Here is a 13,082-nt window from a genome sequence, read left to right as displayed (position 1 = left end):
TCTGACTATGCTTATTCAGTTTCTTCTTGTCTTCTTCTCTTTTTGTTGTTCTGTAGATTTTCCTGAGTCTTCTGTTCTTTTTTATAAGTTCCTTTATATCCCTTGGCGTATCTCCATGTGAATGTTTCGGAATTGGTTTCCTTATTCTCTTGGTGCTTTCTTCATAGGCTTCTTTTATATGATTTTCCAATTTTTCAACTGCTTCATCTAATTCATCCTGGGTGTTTATTTGGGGAATTTCCCTGATTTTCTCCTGAAGTAAATTCTTATATTTCTCCCAGTCTGTGCGTTCCTTGGTTTGTGTCTCTTCTTCGTTTCTTGGGCCATGTCCCACTATGAATTCTATGGGATTGTGGTCTGAAGTTCCGTCTTCTATTGTATCAATGCTGATTTCTTCAGTGATGTCTTTCATTACGACAATGTCCAGTACATCGGGTAGTCCATTTACTCTTGGTATGTAGGTCGGTATATCAGGTCCTATCACAACTGCATTAAGTTTTTCAGCATAAATCTTCAGTCTTCTCCCGTTTGTATTTTCCACCCTACTGTTCCATTCCTGCGATTTGCAGTTAAGATCACCAATTATGATTTTCGGGTGTCTTCCTTCTAGTAGCATTTTTAGATCCTCTTCCAGCATGTCCTTATCCGGTGATTTATAAGTTGAAATAATCTTCACTTGCCCTCGATTAGTATTCACAATAATCGATATTGCTTCTACTTCTTGTCCATTGAATATTTGGTCGAAATGGTGATCCATATTCCTTCTAGCCAGTATAGCAACGCCACCTGTGCTGTTAGGTCTATCATTTCTGTAAATATCGTAATTGGGAAATGCTATCCGAACGTTGGGGTTAAGTCTCGTTTCTTGAAGAGCTATGACATCCGGTCTCTTCTCTTCAATCAGTTCTTCGAATTCTGATCTGCGGGCTCTCAATCCTTCGACGTTCCAAGAGACGATTATGAGATTGTTCTTTATCGTCGTGTCAGCCATTAAATATTCTTAATAATTTGCTGCATCTTCTTCTCAATCTCTTTCTCCAGATTCTGCATCATCGTGCTGAGGAGGTTTTTCGTGAACTTATCCAGTTCCTCAGTGATTCCAGAAATTCCTTTTCTGGTTTCGGCTTTTTTGACGGTTTTTGCCTTTTCCGTCTTTTTCTCTGGTTTCTTCGTCTCTTTGACTGCTTCGGTTGCAGTTTCCTGGGGTTTCTTCACTTCCGAAGAGTTTGGGGATGGCCTCGGTGTATTTTGTGTTGGCCTCGAGCTGGTCTGGTTCGATCTTGGCGATCTCTTGGTCTTTTTAGTGACCAATTTCCATTCGCTACATCCCTTGTAGCTGGCTGGATGTCCTTGCTCTCCACAGAGAACACAAGAGGCATTTCGCTCCTCGTTCTCCCTGGTGAGCGTACACTCCTTGGAGCTGTGATTACCGGAGCATTTCACGCACCTCCATGGAAAAGTGCACTTACTTTGGGCATGTCCATATCGCTGACAGCGGTAACATTGTCCAGGCCCGGTCGTCCTTCTCTTAGGTTCAACAACACAGTTCATGTTGTAGAGCCTTCTCACCTCGAAGATACCCTTATTCTGGATTTTAACCAGCAATAAGGGCATCGGCCTCTTAGTTATATTTGAGGTCATTCTTATGACCTCAGCATCGACGATCCCTTGATCCTTGAGGTCGTCAAGGATCGTCGGGATATCTGCATCCAGCGGTAGATATCTCACTACCGCATAGATTTTCTTTTCTTCCTCCCGTTGAAGAGTGTAAAACTCCCTATTTATTTTATGAAGGAAGTCCGTCATTCTTCTGTGGTCTTCCGCGGTTTGTGGAACGACCCTAATTCCGTCCTTCACAGTAGTCGCTCTGCTGTAATTTATTCCGTTTCGCATTAACGCGTTGGAAATTGACGTCCATTCGGACGTACCCCTCAGGGTAACTGGGGGGATTTTTTCTTTTCTCTCCACTGGAGTGGTTTTCTCTTGGGCTGGGGTTTCCAAGACTCTTTTCTTGTTTGCCTCTTCATTTGACGAGGAGCTATCCTTTCTCACTCTTTTGGCGGGTGGGGAAATTTTGGTTTGAGGGGTTTTGACCACCTCCATCTTCTGTTTTTGAACCGGTAAGTTCACTTCTTGGACATTTTTCAAAATAATGTTCTTCTTGAGTGCTTTGGAGTAAGGACTTTCCTTATTTCCCTCCTGCAACTCGAGCCTCTCCCTGAGATTTTTAATCTCAGCAACTAAGCTAGATACGCATCTATCTAACTCATTCACCCTCGCTTTCAAACTTGCGTTCTCCTCTCTCAAAATATCGTGTTCGGACACGACATTAGCGATTTCTGGCGCGTCTTCTTCCATTACGGACTCGCAGTCCGAATGGTCAGACATTTTGGAATCTAATTAATAATTACTTCGCTACTCGAAGAAATTGGAAATAAAATTTTTCAAGACAAAAGAAAAATGTATCTCATGCATAAAAACAAAACGGCTCATCAAAAATTCTCTACGCTATGAGAAAAATCAGAAAGAAAGATACGAAAAATAAGCTCACCTGATGTTTTCTGCAGTACCAACGAGAAAATTCTCTGGACACTTAGGATGAACACCAACTTTGAAAATTTTAACGAATTAAAATTCCGATAACAAATATAGAACCTACACAACTTCACAGACGGAATCAAATATTCCGTAGCTTGGTTGCGAAAATGACGTCATTGAAGGTGAGGTTATAAAGACGTTTTTCACGTGACGTCAATAATGACGTACTCAATTGGTGGTTTCCTGATGGAGGATGTCATCGACGCAAAAATGACGTACTATGAACGTCATTGAAAATGACGTTATAAAGACGTGTTCACTTGATATCAATATGACGTCAATAAGGATGTACTCAATTGGTGATTTCCTGACGGTAGAGGTCATCGACGCGAAAATGACGTCCTATGAACGTCATTGAAGGTGACGTTATAAAGAAGTTTTTCACGTGACTTCAATAATGACGTACTCAATTGGTGGTTTCCTGACGGTGGATGTCAAAAATTACGTACTATGATCGTCATTGAAGGTGACGTTATAAAGACGTCTTCAAATGATGTCAATATGACTTCAATAATGACCTACTCAATTGGTGATTTCCTGACGTACTATGAACGACACTGAAGATGACGTTATAAAGACGTCTTCACGTGACGTTACTGCATAGTACTCAGTATTGCGTGCTAGTATTGAATAGGGGTCTGTCAATTCCAAACGTTACATCGTTAATCGGAGAAGGGACCTGTTCCGATTTTGCTGGTTTTACTGACTCGCAATCGAATAACAATAGAACTCGAAAGACTGGACCAATAGGCATCGTCTCTGAAATACTGACAGTACTTTTCAGGAATATCAGAATAGACGGAAGAAGCTATGTTACTCTGACGAGGTCAAACGAGACCGAAACCATGGTCAGCATCTGCTTTTCTTCGATCGAGCGTACTCTATTTGGTGGCCCTGACTATGGCATATTGGCTAGCTCATTCAGATCGTAACCCCTGTCGAATTCGTATCAGCGAGTGGTATGCATCTGAATTAATTCTTATTATATTCATTGCCTTTCTCTTAAGGCTTATTCCTTTCATAAGACGCTTGCTGCCTGGGATACTCGCCCATCGGGCACGTGGGTAGAACTTTCTTCTCATGTATAAACATTCATTTAACTCAATTGTTGTATAAATAACTAATATACTCATATATAATTATGAATTTATACAAAAAAATTATGTGATTCAACTTCAGATCTAACCATACTTCAGGTCTGGCTCCATTCTGATACCTGACCACTTTTTTGTAATTGTACAACTCCTAACTTGTAAAATTTACCTAACCTTCCATTGTAAAACCGTGCTTAAATGACAATGCTCCCTCTCAAGTCGGTGGTTGAGTACGCTTTCGATAAGACTGTTTCCTACTCCTGATCTCTCAGGAGGACCCGAAGATTTCCGACTTGGTTCTCTTCGGTAATATTTAAGAATATAGGTATGAAAGAAAGTGCTTATCGTAGAAACAAAAAATCGAATGATGATAGCCATCGTCAAGTCACAAGTCACAAAGCAAAAATGATTACAAGAATTTCATCTCCTGTGCAGAAGAATCGATTACTCACGATCCTACGACATTCTGGTCGTTCATGATAGAAAAAAAGGGCCGCTCTAGATTCCCATAAATTTAGATGAAGAAGAGGCATCATGTTAGGAATTGCGTTTCTGTTGGGGCTTTATCAGCCGCATGCATTTCTATTTCACTGATACGTTGAATTCTACAAAACTTTTATGTTTATCCTCGAAATCATATTAAATACCATGTGCAGAATAAAATTATGTAGGTACAGCAAGAAATGAATAAGCAGTAAATCCAGCTCCACCTTAGCAAATATAGGTCCTTTCGTTTGCAAAAAAGTGTAGCACTTTTCTACACTCGATTTGATTTACACCAGTGTAGAGGAAGTGTATATAGTTTATCTAAACATAGTCAAAAGGAGATGTAGATAAACTGCACCTCCTCTACACTGTATAAATTCAATCAGCAAACGAATACTAAAATCTTGTGTAGAAAAGTGCTACACTTTTTATGCAAACGAAAGGACCTTATGTCTCACGTAATATTATATACAATGAAACCTGAATCTCCGCATGAAAGGATAATAACCACATGGACAAACAACGAAAATTTTCTTCATAATTGAAAAATTCACCACGTATTGTTTTGGTCCACTGAAGAAACTCATGATGTAAAAAGTATCAAATTGGAATATTCATCCATAAGATAACAATAATACTCGAAATTATTCTCATCCGTGACATTGTTTTCAAGTTACGAAATGGAAATAGCAATAGAACATACATGCGATAGTGAGAGTTCTCAAAAAGAGGTCAAGGCCATGTAGTGAATATTTGATGATCAAACAGCCGGTTTGTTGTGAGATGCTTATCATCATGAAATTTGCTTAACTGAAGTGAAATAATTGAAGGCCTTGAAATATTTTTCTATATGAATACAAAACATTTTGCCTTACCCGACTTTGATACAGGTGCATGGACACAAAAAATTCCGGGTATGAATAAGATGAGTAGTATTATGTTCGCCTTGTTGAAATCCATTTTTGATGACTGAAAATAAAAAAAGATTTTATAAGGAGATGATTCATCGCCTATGACATTATAAGAAACTATCTACATAGAGCACCTTAGGCCGTCAAAAGTCTCAAGCCTTGTCAGCTGCTAAGTAGCACATAAAATTAAATTGATCCCATAATATCAAAAGGAAAGACTGGATATTTTTGGAAAAAGTGGCCACCCATCACCGAATTTATATATTCATTGAACCATTTTTATGATAAAACTAAGATGATCGAAGCACTTATTCGAGTTTGTTTCGCCTTTTCTTGTGATTAGACACTTTACTGTAGTCTCGTCTCGAGTCTCGTCTCGGAGACTCCTAGTCTCGTCTCGTCTCGAGTCTCGTTCGAGAGTCTCGTAGAAGTCTCGTTGTTGATAACATTTTTTAAAAGCAAAATATTTAAATCTAATGATTATAATGCATATTCTAGTTTATCTACCAAGTAATTCTTTCCGATTATTTGCCTTTGGAAGTATAATTATTCTATAATTATAATATTATATGAAATTTATTCATTGATTGTTTTACTTGTTTCAAGACCTATAGAAGTTAATGAAGCAAAAACTTCCGTCTATCGTTCAGTATCAGAAATCAAATATTTAGTTGGAATTCTTTTAAATCTTGTGAATGAATCGAGTGCTTCCCGGAGAAGATTTTCAGATTTCAGAAATTTGAGGCAACTATTTGAATATATCAATGCGTGAAAGATACAGTCTTTCTAAAATTCCGTATACGGGGTGATTCGTAACTATTGGGATATATGGATACCTAATGGCTTATCAAGGCACATTTGGTCCTATCAATAGTTATGAATATAACTGTAATGTATATAAATCATTGAATGCTAACTAAAAACGTTTGGTCCAAAATAATGAAAAAAACAATCTGTACCTAGGAAATTGTCAATAGGTAAAGAAATGTCCTACCCATTCATACCATAACCCATACCGTAATATAATATAATATATAAAAGCTCTTCGAATTTCACAAAAAATGTCGAGTAAATATCTCACTATTTCAAATCAAAACTGAAAGGGGAAAATTTTCGACCCGAACGAGCCTCGAACTCGAACGATTCTTAACAATACATTTCATACAAGGTGTCCCGTAAAGACCACGTCAAACGAAAACGGAAAGTAGATCAGAATGTGCTCTACCTGATACGAAAAAATCGTTCATATGAAAGTCTCACAGTTTTCGAGATATTTGATGTTTTATGAAAATGTTGAATTTTTTAACTTAAAATGCTTTCTCTCTTGCGGAAGCTACAATTAAATTCTTTTCGAATCAGTTTTTTTTTCGTAAATTTTATCGAATGATTACAATTCATGCAATGAAAAATACGACAAAATATTATACAGGGATTCTGAAAATAAAAATAAAAATTTATGTTCTGAAGGAAGTGTTTTTTTGTGCTGAATTCTATCTGACGTGGTGTAAAAAAAAGACACTAGACCTTTTCTGCATATTACGTTGAAAAGTTGCCCATTTTGTGAGGATTCCGAAAAGGTAAAAAACAGGTGATAACCATCTTCACGAAAGAATATATATACGAAAAAAGATATTTGAATGTTTATCGAGAATGGAGCATTTCTGTGAAAAACTGATTTTGTCACCTTTTCCACAAATTCTTTCATTTTGCAGATTCTGCTGTAACATATTGAATAATTCTCTTGAAAAATGTCAGTTAGTCCTGAAATTACTTATAAAATGAAATTATTCATTAATTGCAATGATATAATGTAATAACGCATAGGACCTTCAACATCAACAAATCTATTGTGAAGAAACTTTAAAAAAATATCAATAATAAAAATTCAGGATTCTTATTAGAGCAAATGCTCAAAATGACCACCCCCCTTCGCTAATACATGCCCTGCATCTATTGTCTATTGTCTATTGCGGTCCCTAAGCTGTGCTTCATCTCTTATAGGATTCGAAAAAATTTCATTTTTTAAAAGCCCCAGTAAAAAAATCTGGAGGATTCAAGCCTGGTGAATCATTGAATCGCATCACATCATATCGATGTTCGAGAGTTCTTTAGGCAAAGAAATATAAAAACTCAGTGAATTAGCATCTTAATAACATTTTATTGATTTGTTGATTGATTATTTTCAGCAGGAAGTGCAAAATGAAAGTATTTATGGAAAAGGTGAAAAAATCAATTTTTCATAAAAATGCTCCATTTTCGATAAACATTCAAATATCTTTTTTCGTGAAGAAGGTTTTCACCTGTATTTTACCTTTTCGGAATCCTCACAAAATGGGCAACTTTTCAACGTTATATGCAGAAAAGGTCTAGTGTCTTTTTTTTACACCACGTCAGATAGAATTCAGCACAAAAAAACACCTTCAGAACATGAATTTCAATTTTTTTTTTCAGAATCCCAGTATAATATTTTGTGGTATGTTTCATTATATGAATTGGAGTAATCATTCAACAAAATTTACGGAAAAAAACTGATTCGAAAAGTATTTGATTGTAGCTTCTGCAAGAGAGAAAGCATTTTGAGTGAAAAAATGCAACATTTTCATAAAACATCAAATATCTCGAAAACTGTGAGACTTTCATATGAACGATATTTTCATATCAGGTAGAGCACATTCTTGTCTACTTTCCGTTTTCGTTTGACGTGGTCTTTACGGGACACCCTGTATATTTAATTTTGGGGTAAATATAATTTATATGGTATTATATGACAAGCTCGTGAGGGTATCTTGCTACTGGTGTCCGGCACTCTCACGTACCAACCCGTGTGAAAGCGGTGATTGCGGAAAAAAAAAATTCCATTATCAGAAATGATGAGACAGAAAAGGCCCAAGGGTGTGAGAATACCCTATCATTAATATAAATTACAAATAAACTTACGTTCCCATAATTTGAAAATAATATTCGTATTGTCAGATGTGAAATGTTTCAATAAATTCTACTACAGTCGATTCATGGTTTTGAATTTCAATCAACCATTCCCGACCCCGATTTGCTTGTTAATGAAGCTTCTGCACCCGAAATGATTCCAAAGTGTTCAAATTCGAAAGCAATACTCCTCTAATTCTTCTATAACCCGAATCATTCTCGAGACTACGAGACTCTCGTACCAGACTCGAGACGAGACCGAGAAAAGTCTCGTCTCGTACATAAAATATCAGGTCTCGTCTCGTTTTCGAGACGAGACTCTCGTGGGCATCACTACTTGGGATATGTAGGTAGCACTCTTCAGATCTTGTAAACTGATATTTTGATAACATGAAAAAAACAAAAGAAGTCAAGTACAAACGACAGGGAGGGACAATTGAAAAACAAAAGCCCAATTCATCACTGAATCTTAGGCAACTACGCCTATACAAAAATGGATGTACAATAGTTATTTTTGTATCTAGTGCGCGAAATGCTACTTTGGTGATCGAGAACTAATTTTTTTAACGAGGCGCAGCAGAGTTAAAAAATGTCAAGCTCACCAAAGTATTTCGCACATAAGATGCAAACAACATTTTTTCTACAAACGTCAAAAATATTATTCTAAAATAACATGCTTAGCTTTATGCAAAATAGTATTGAACTGGCTTAAGCGGTGAATACATATGAGCGGCCGCGGCCACGATCACGATCACGATCGGGAAGCGTCCATAACGTGGAAGACTTCAGCTTCTCAGACTTCTCTGCAAAATACTTATGCCAACAGCACATTTTCGGATATTTTTCTGGATTCATTTATATTTATATTGCTTCACACCACTCTTTAAATTGCTGATGTGCATTTTCATACTGACGCCTCCATTTCTCCGGTAAAAGATTTGAAATTACTTAATTGGCCGCATCTGTCAAGTTAGGTGGAGTACTGCTTACTTCATCGTCGCTCGAAATTTTCATATGTGTTCACCGCTTAAAGCGGTGAACACCGCGATCACGATCACGATCGTGAGACATCCCGACTGAACGCCGCTACATCGCTGAACAGATCGTGATATTATGTGCGGAATATGACATTTGCATGGGACGCTTCTCGATCGTGATCGTGATCGTGGCCGCGGCCGCTCATATGTGTTCACCGCCTTAAACTGTTTTTCCAAATTAAGTAATAACTGTACCTATGGAAATAAAATGGCATTTGTTGACAATTATTTCAAAGTGACAGTTCTTGATAATTATTTTGGAGTGAATTTTTATTCGCGTCAATTTCCTGCGTGATATTTATAACTGGAAATGAAATAATGGAAATTTCGAGCGACGATGAAGTAAGCAGTACTCCACCTAACTTGACAGATGCGGCCAATTAAGTAATTTCAAATCTTTTACCGGAGAAATGGAGGCGTCAGTATGAAAATGCACATCAGCAATTTAAAGAGTGGTGTGAAGCAATATAAATATAAATGAATCCAGAAAAATATCCGAAAATGTGCTGTTGGCATAAGTATTTTGCAGAGAAGTCTGAGAAGCTGAAGTCTTCCACGTTATGGGCAATATATTCTATGTTGAAAGCAACACTCAATGTTGAAGAAAACGTGGATTTCAACCTATTTGTCGGTTATGGTAGATTTTTGATGATTTTTTTCAAAATACTGATTTCCTTCTAGGTTGTTAGGCTGGGCATTTCGGGTGCTTGCCGCCGTGAGGAACGCACTAAAAAACCTTCGATGACATAGGAGATAAAAATTTCATTTTGATTGTTAAAGTACCCGATACAAAAACGAATATACAACGAATTTTTACAGTTTGAAATTTAGATTATATTGACATTTACCGAAAATATGCGGCTCTTCGTCCAAGTTATGCTACCAGTCGCCGATTGTTTTTGAAGTATCAAAATAAAAGATGTTTCAACCAAGTTGTTGGAATAAATAGTATCGGAAAGATGCCAAGCTTAATAGCAAAACACCTAAAATTACCAAATCCTGATGCCTACACGGGCCATTGTTTTAGGAGAACATCAGCTACAGTCCTTGCTTATACGGGGGCCGATGTATGTTTTGAAGCGACATGTAGGATGGAAATCTTCCACTGCGGCAGAAGGATACGCGGAAGATCAACAATAAGATTAAAATATCAAATAAAATTTTAGACTGTGAAATTCCAGGATAAAGTGCTGTCATCTCTATAGCAGTTGCTTGCAAATCAAAATTGGATGGTCTCCAACTCCTCAAACTGCGATATCACGAGCTGAATCTGAGTTATCTGGTTTAGAAATAAATATTGGTTCGTGCACTGGCTGCACCATTAATGTTAACATTGTAAATAATAAATAAAATTAGGTAGTGTTAAATTTTCTCATAATTTGAAAGCCTTAATTATTGTTATACATAAATAAATGATTTCTTAGATTTTTGCTTGATTGAGGAACATAAAGGTTAAGATATAAAAATCCCATATAGTTTACATACAGTGTGCGAAGCATCTCGTACACTACTTCGCGCACGGTGGTATGGTAACGAAGGAAAATGAAAAAAGGGTCACTTCGCATATTGTTGTCAATGCGCGAACCTTGTCATTTTTCGACGTTTGTAAAAAAACTATATTGATTATAAATTTCCATAGTTTACATTCTTTTATCTCTAGTTGCTGGATCCAGGATTCGATTGTAGGGGGGGAAATCCCCCCCCGAATCCACTAAGGTAAATTTTCGGAAATAGGTTTGAAAATCATATGAAAATTCAGTGCAAGCGAGGAAAGAATTTTTGGTCTAGGGGGGGCACGTGCCCCCTCCTGGATCCGGTACTGTGGAGGGGTATAACAAAATAATCCGTACTGTTACGAATCGCCAGAGTTCGAGATTCGTCCATGTCGAAATTTTTTATCCAGTTTTGATTTGAAATTTGAAATAGTGAGTACCTGCGAGCTCCATATTCAGATCATTTCTATTTTTTTCCGAAAACACTAAAGCAATTGTTTTGTTCGATAATTTCATCAATATAATGAAATTCTTCATTATATTGCAATAAATCTCCCACGATGAACGCACTTGTAATTGTTATTTTCCTCAATACTTGCCCGAACCCTGCAACGCATCGTTCGAACAACGGCAGCTTCGTGCTGACAAGTACCACTTTCCGCAAGAGTTCTAAGAGCGCTTGGAATGAATAAATACTATATCCATTTCACGTAACATATTATATTTGATTAGACTAACTAATATACAGGGTGAGTCTTTGACTCGTACAAATATTTTAACAGTAGATTCTTGAGATCAAATGAAACAATCTGGTCTTCTTCGGTGGAACGTTCTCCATTTAGTTGTCCTGACGATGACGAAGTTATTTTAGCAGTCGGTTGGCCATGAAATAATTTTCTCAAGTTTTTGTAACTAGAACGAAGTTAGGTTGGCTCTCATGAAATGTCGTTAATGTCATAACGCCGTTGCCACAACTAATATCAATTTTTATTACGAAAATTCGAAAATGCCGAAAGTGATTGAAAAAAGAAACAGGGTTTCAGGAAGTGCTATTTAGAATTCAGGTCCGCTCATTCAAATAGTTATATTCTAAAATCCACAATACGTCAGACGGTAGCGAACATATTCGAGGTAAGAGAATTTATATAATGTTTCATCTGAATCTAAACGACTTATATTTCAGCTGAATATTTCCACAATCAGAAATATTGTGAATGAAGAGTAATGACAAAGAATTTCCTTCTATTGGGAGACCCAAAAAAGTGGTGGCATTTCATGCAGAATTTTATGTTTGAGTGAATTAATGCGAAAAGTTAACTACAGGATTTTCGATAAATGTCATCGTAGAATGAGTTCCCTAAAATGGATTTTTCTGTTTTTCATTTGACTTGTCCTATACAATGTAAATGTCTTAAGGTACTAATAAATACCTAAATATTATAATTACATCAATGTATTAAGATGAATAGCCACAAATACACGCAAGTTGCCCTGTTACTGTTTATTCATGTGAAATTTTTGTTCAACGGTGAAGTTGCATCTTAACTTGAAACTTTCTTCAACTCCTTTTACTTATATTGATACAAGATGATTTTTGTTGAAGAATTTAACATTCTTGTAATTATCTGTTAATTCCTCCAGGAAATACCTACCCATTCCCAACCACTGCATCATATGCATTTCATCTTCGAGTTAATATTTTTGAAATCTACAAATGATGTAAGCCAAAGAAGATAACGAACATTAACTCTCCTCAAGCTAGTGCATATTATGATATTATACTGATCTCTTGTATTTTCCATACAAATAACTGGATTTGGTATGCCTTCAATCAGTTTGTATAAACTTCAATTATGTCACATATTTTCCGAAGAGAATCGACATTGTGATAAAATACGTAATAACAGAAACTTTTACGTAGAACGGGCAACATAGCGTTGATTTAAAACCCAAAAATGTTTTGACAAGCGTCATAACCCCACATTTTCGTACTATACAGAGTGAAATGTGTCAAATTTCTATGGCTAAAATAAAGTTGAATGAAGTATAGGTATATTGAACGTGGAACATCTGGATTTTAGGGGGATTAGCACAGATTACAGAGATCTGTGGGGATTTGTAGGGCGTTGAAGTGCGCACGGTACGTTAGGATGAACTCAAACGTTAACGTGAGAAATAACGTCAAACATTAGGTTTCGGTGTTGTAATGAAATTTGACTTGAAGATGTTCTAGAAGAAGAAAATTAGAGTACCCAGAATTGATTCAACGGATTGATATATTCTAGCTACATATACTTATTTAACAATGATTATATTAGAAAACGAGAAGTATTTCATGTGGTCTAATATAGAACCTCGACAGCTGGAATAATATTTATGAAATTGCGGTTCTAATGATTTATATAAATACATAATAATAGTTTTTTAAGCTACTAGTTTATTGATGAGAGCTCCCATCGCACGTTAATGTTCAGGATCATTAATCACCTAATGAATAAACGAGTTGATTTCAAAATTTTTCCTTCGACCTCATTCCGA

At 36.5% G+C, this 13,082-nt stretch overlaps 1 protein-coding gene across 7 annotated transcripts in view; it reads right to left on the bottom strand.

Moving 5' to 3' along the window:
* LOC123315166 (laccase-2-like) overlaps nt 1–13,082 on the bottom strand; it is a 150,635-nt gene that overhangs the window by 52,419 nt on the left and 85,134 nt on the right. For 6 of the 7 annotated variants that reach the window (XM_044900760.1, XM_044900757.1, XM_044900759.1 and 3 more), the window contains exon 2: nt 5,054–5,147. In XM_044900760.1, coding sequence (XP_044756695.1) covers nt 5,054–5,138 — 85 coding nt within the window. In that variant the 5' untranslated portion in view covers nt 5,139–5,147. Of the gene's footprint in view, nt 1–5,053; nt 5,148–5,223; nt 5,252–13,082 lie in introns of those variants that run through there. The other variant, XM_044900761.1, reaches the window with a different exon arrangement.

Source organism: Coccinella septempunctata, chromosome 6 (assembly GCF_907165205.1).
Source record: "Coccinella septempunctata chromosome 6, icCocSept1.1, whole genome shotgun sequence".
NCBI lineage: Eukaryota > Metazoa > Arthropoda > Insecta > Coleoptera > Coccinellidae > Coccinella > Coccinella septempunctata.
Note: the sequence above shows the minus strand (reverse complement) of the source record. Positions and strands in the feature narration are given on the sequence as shown.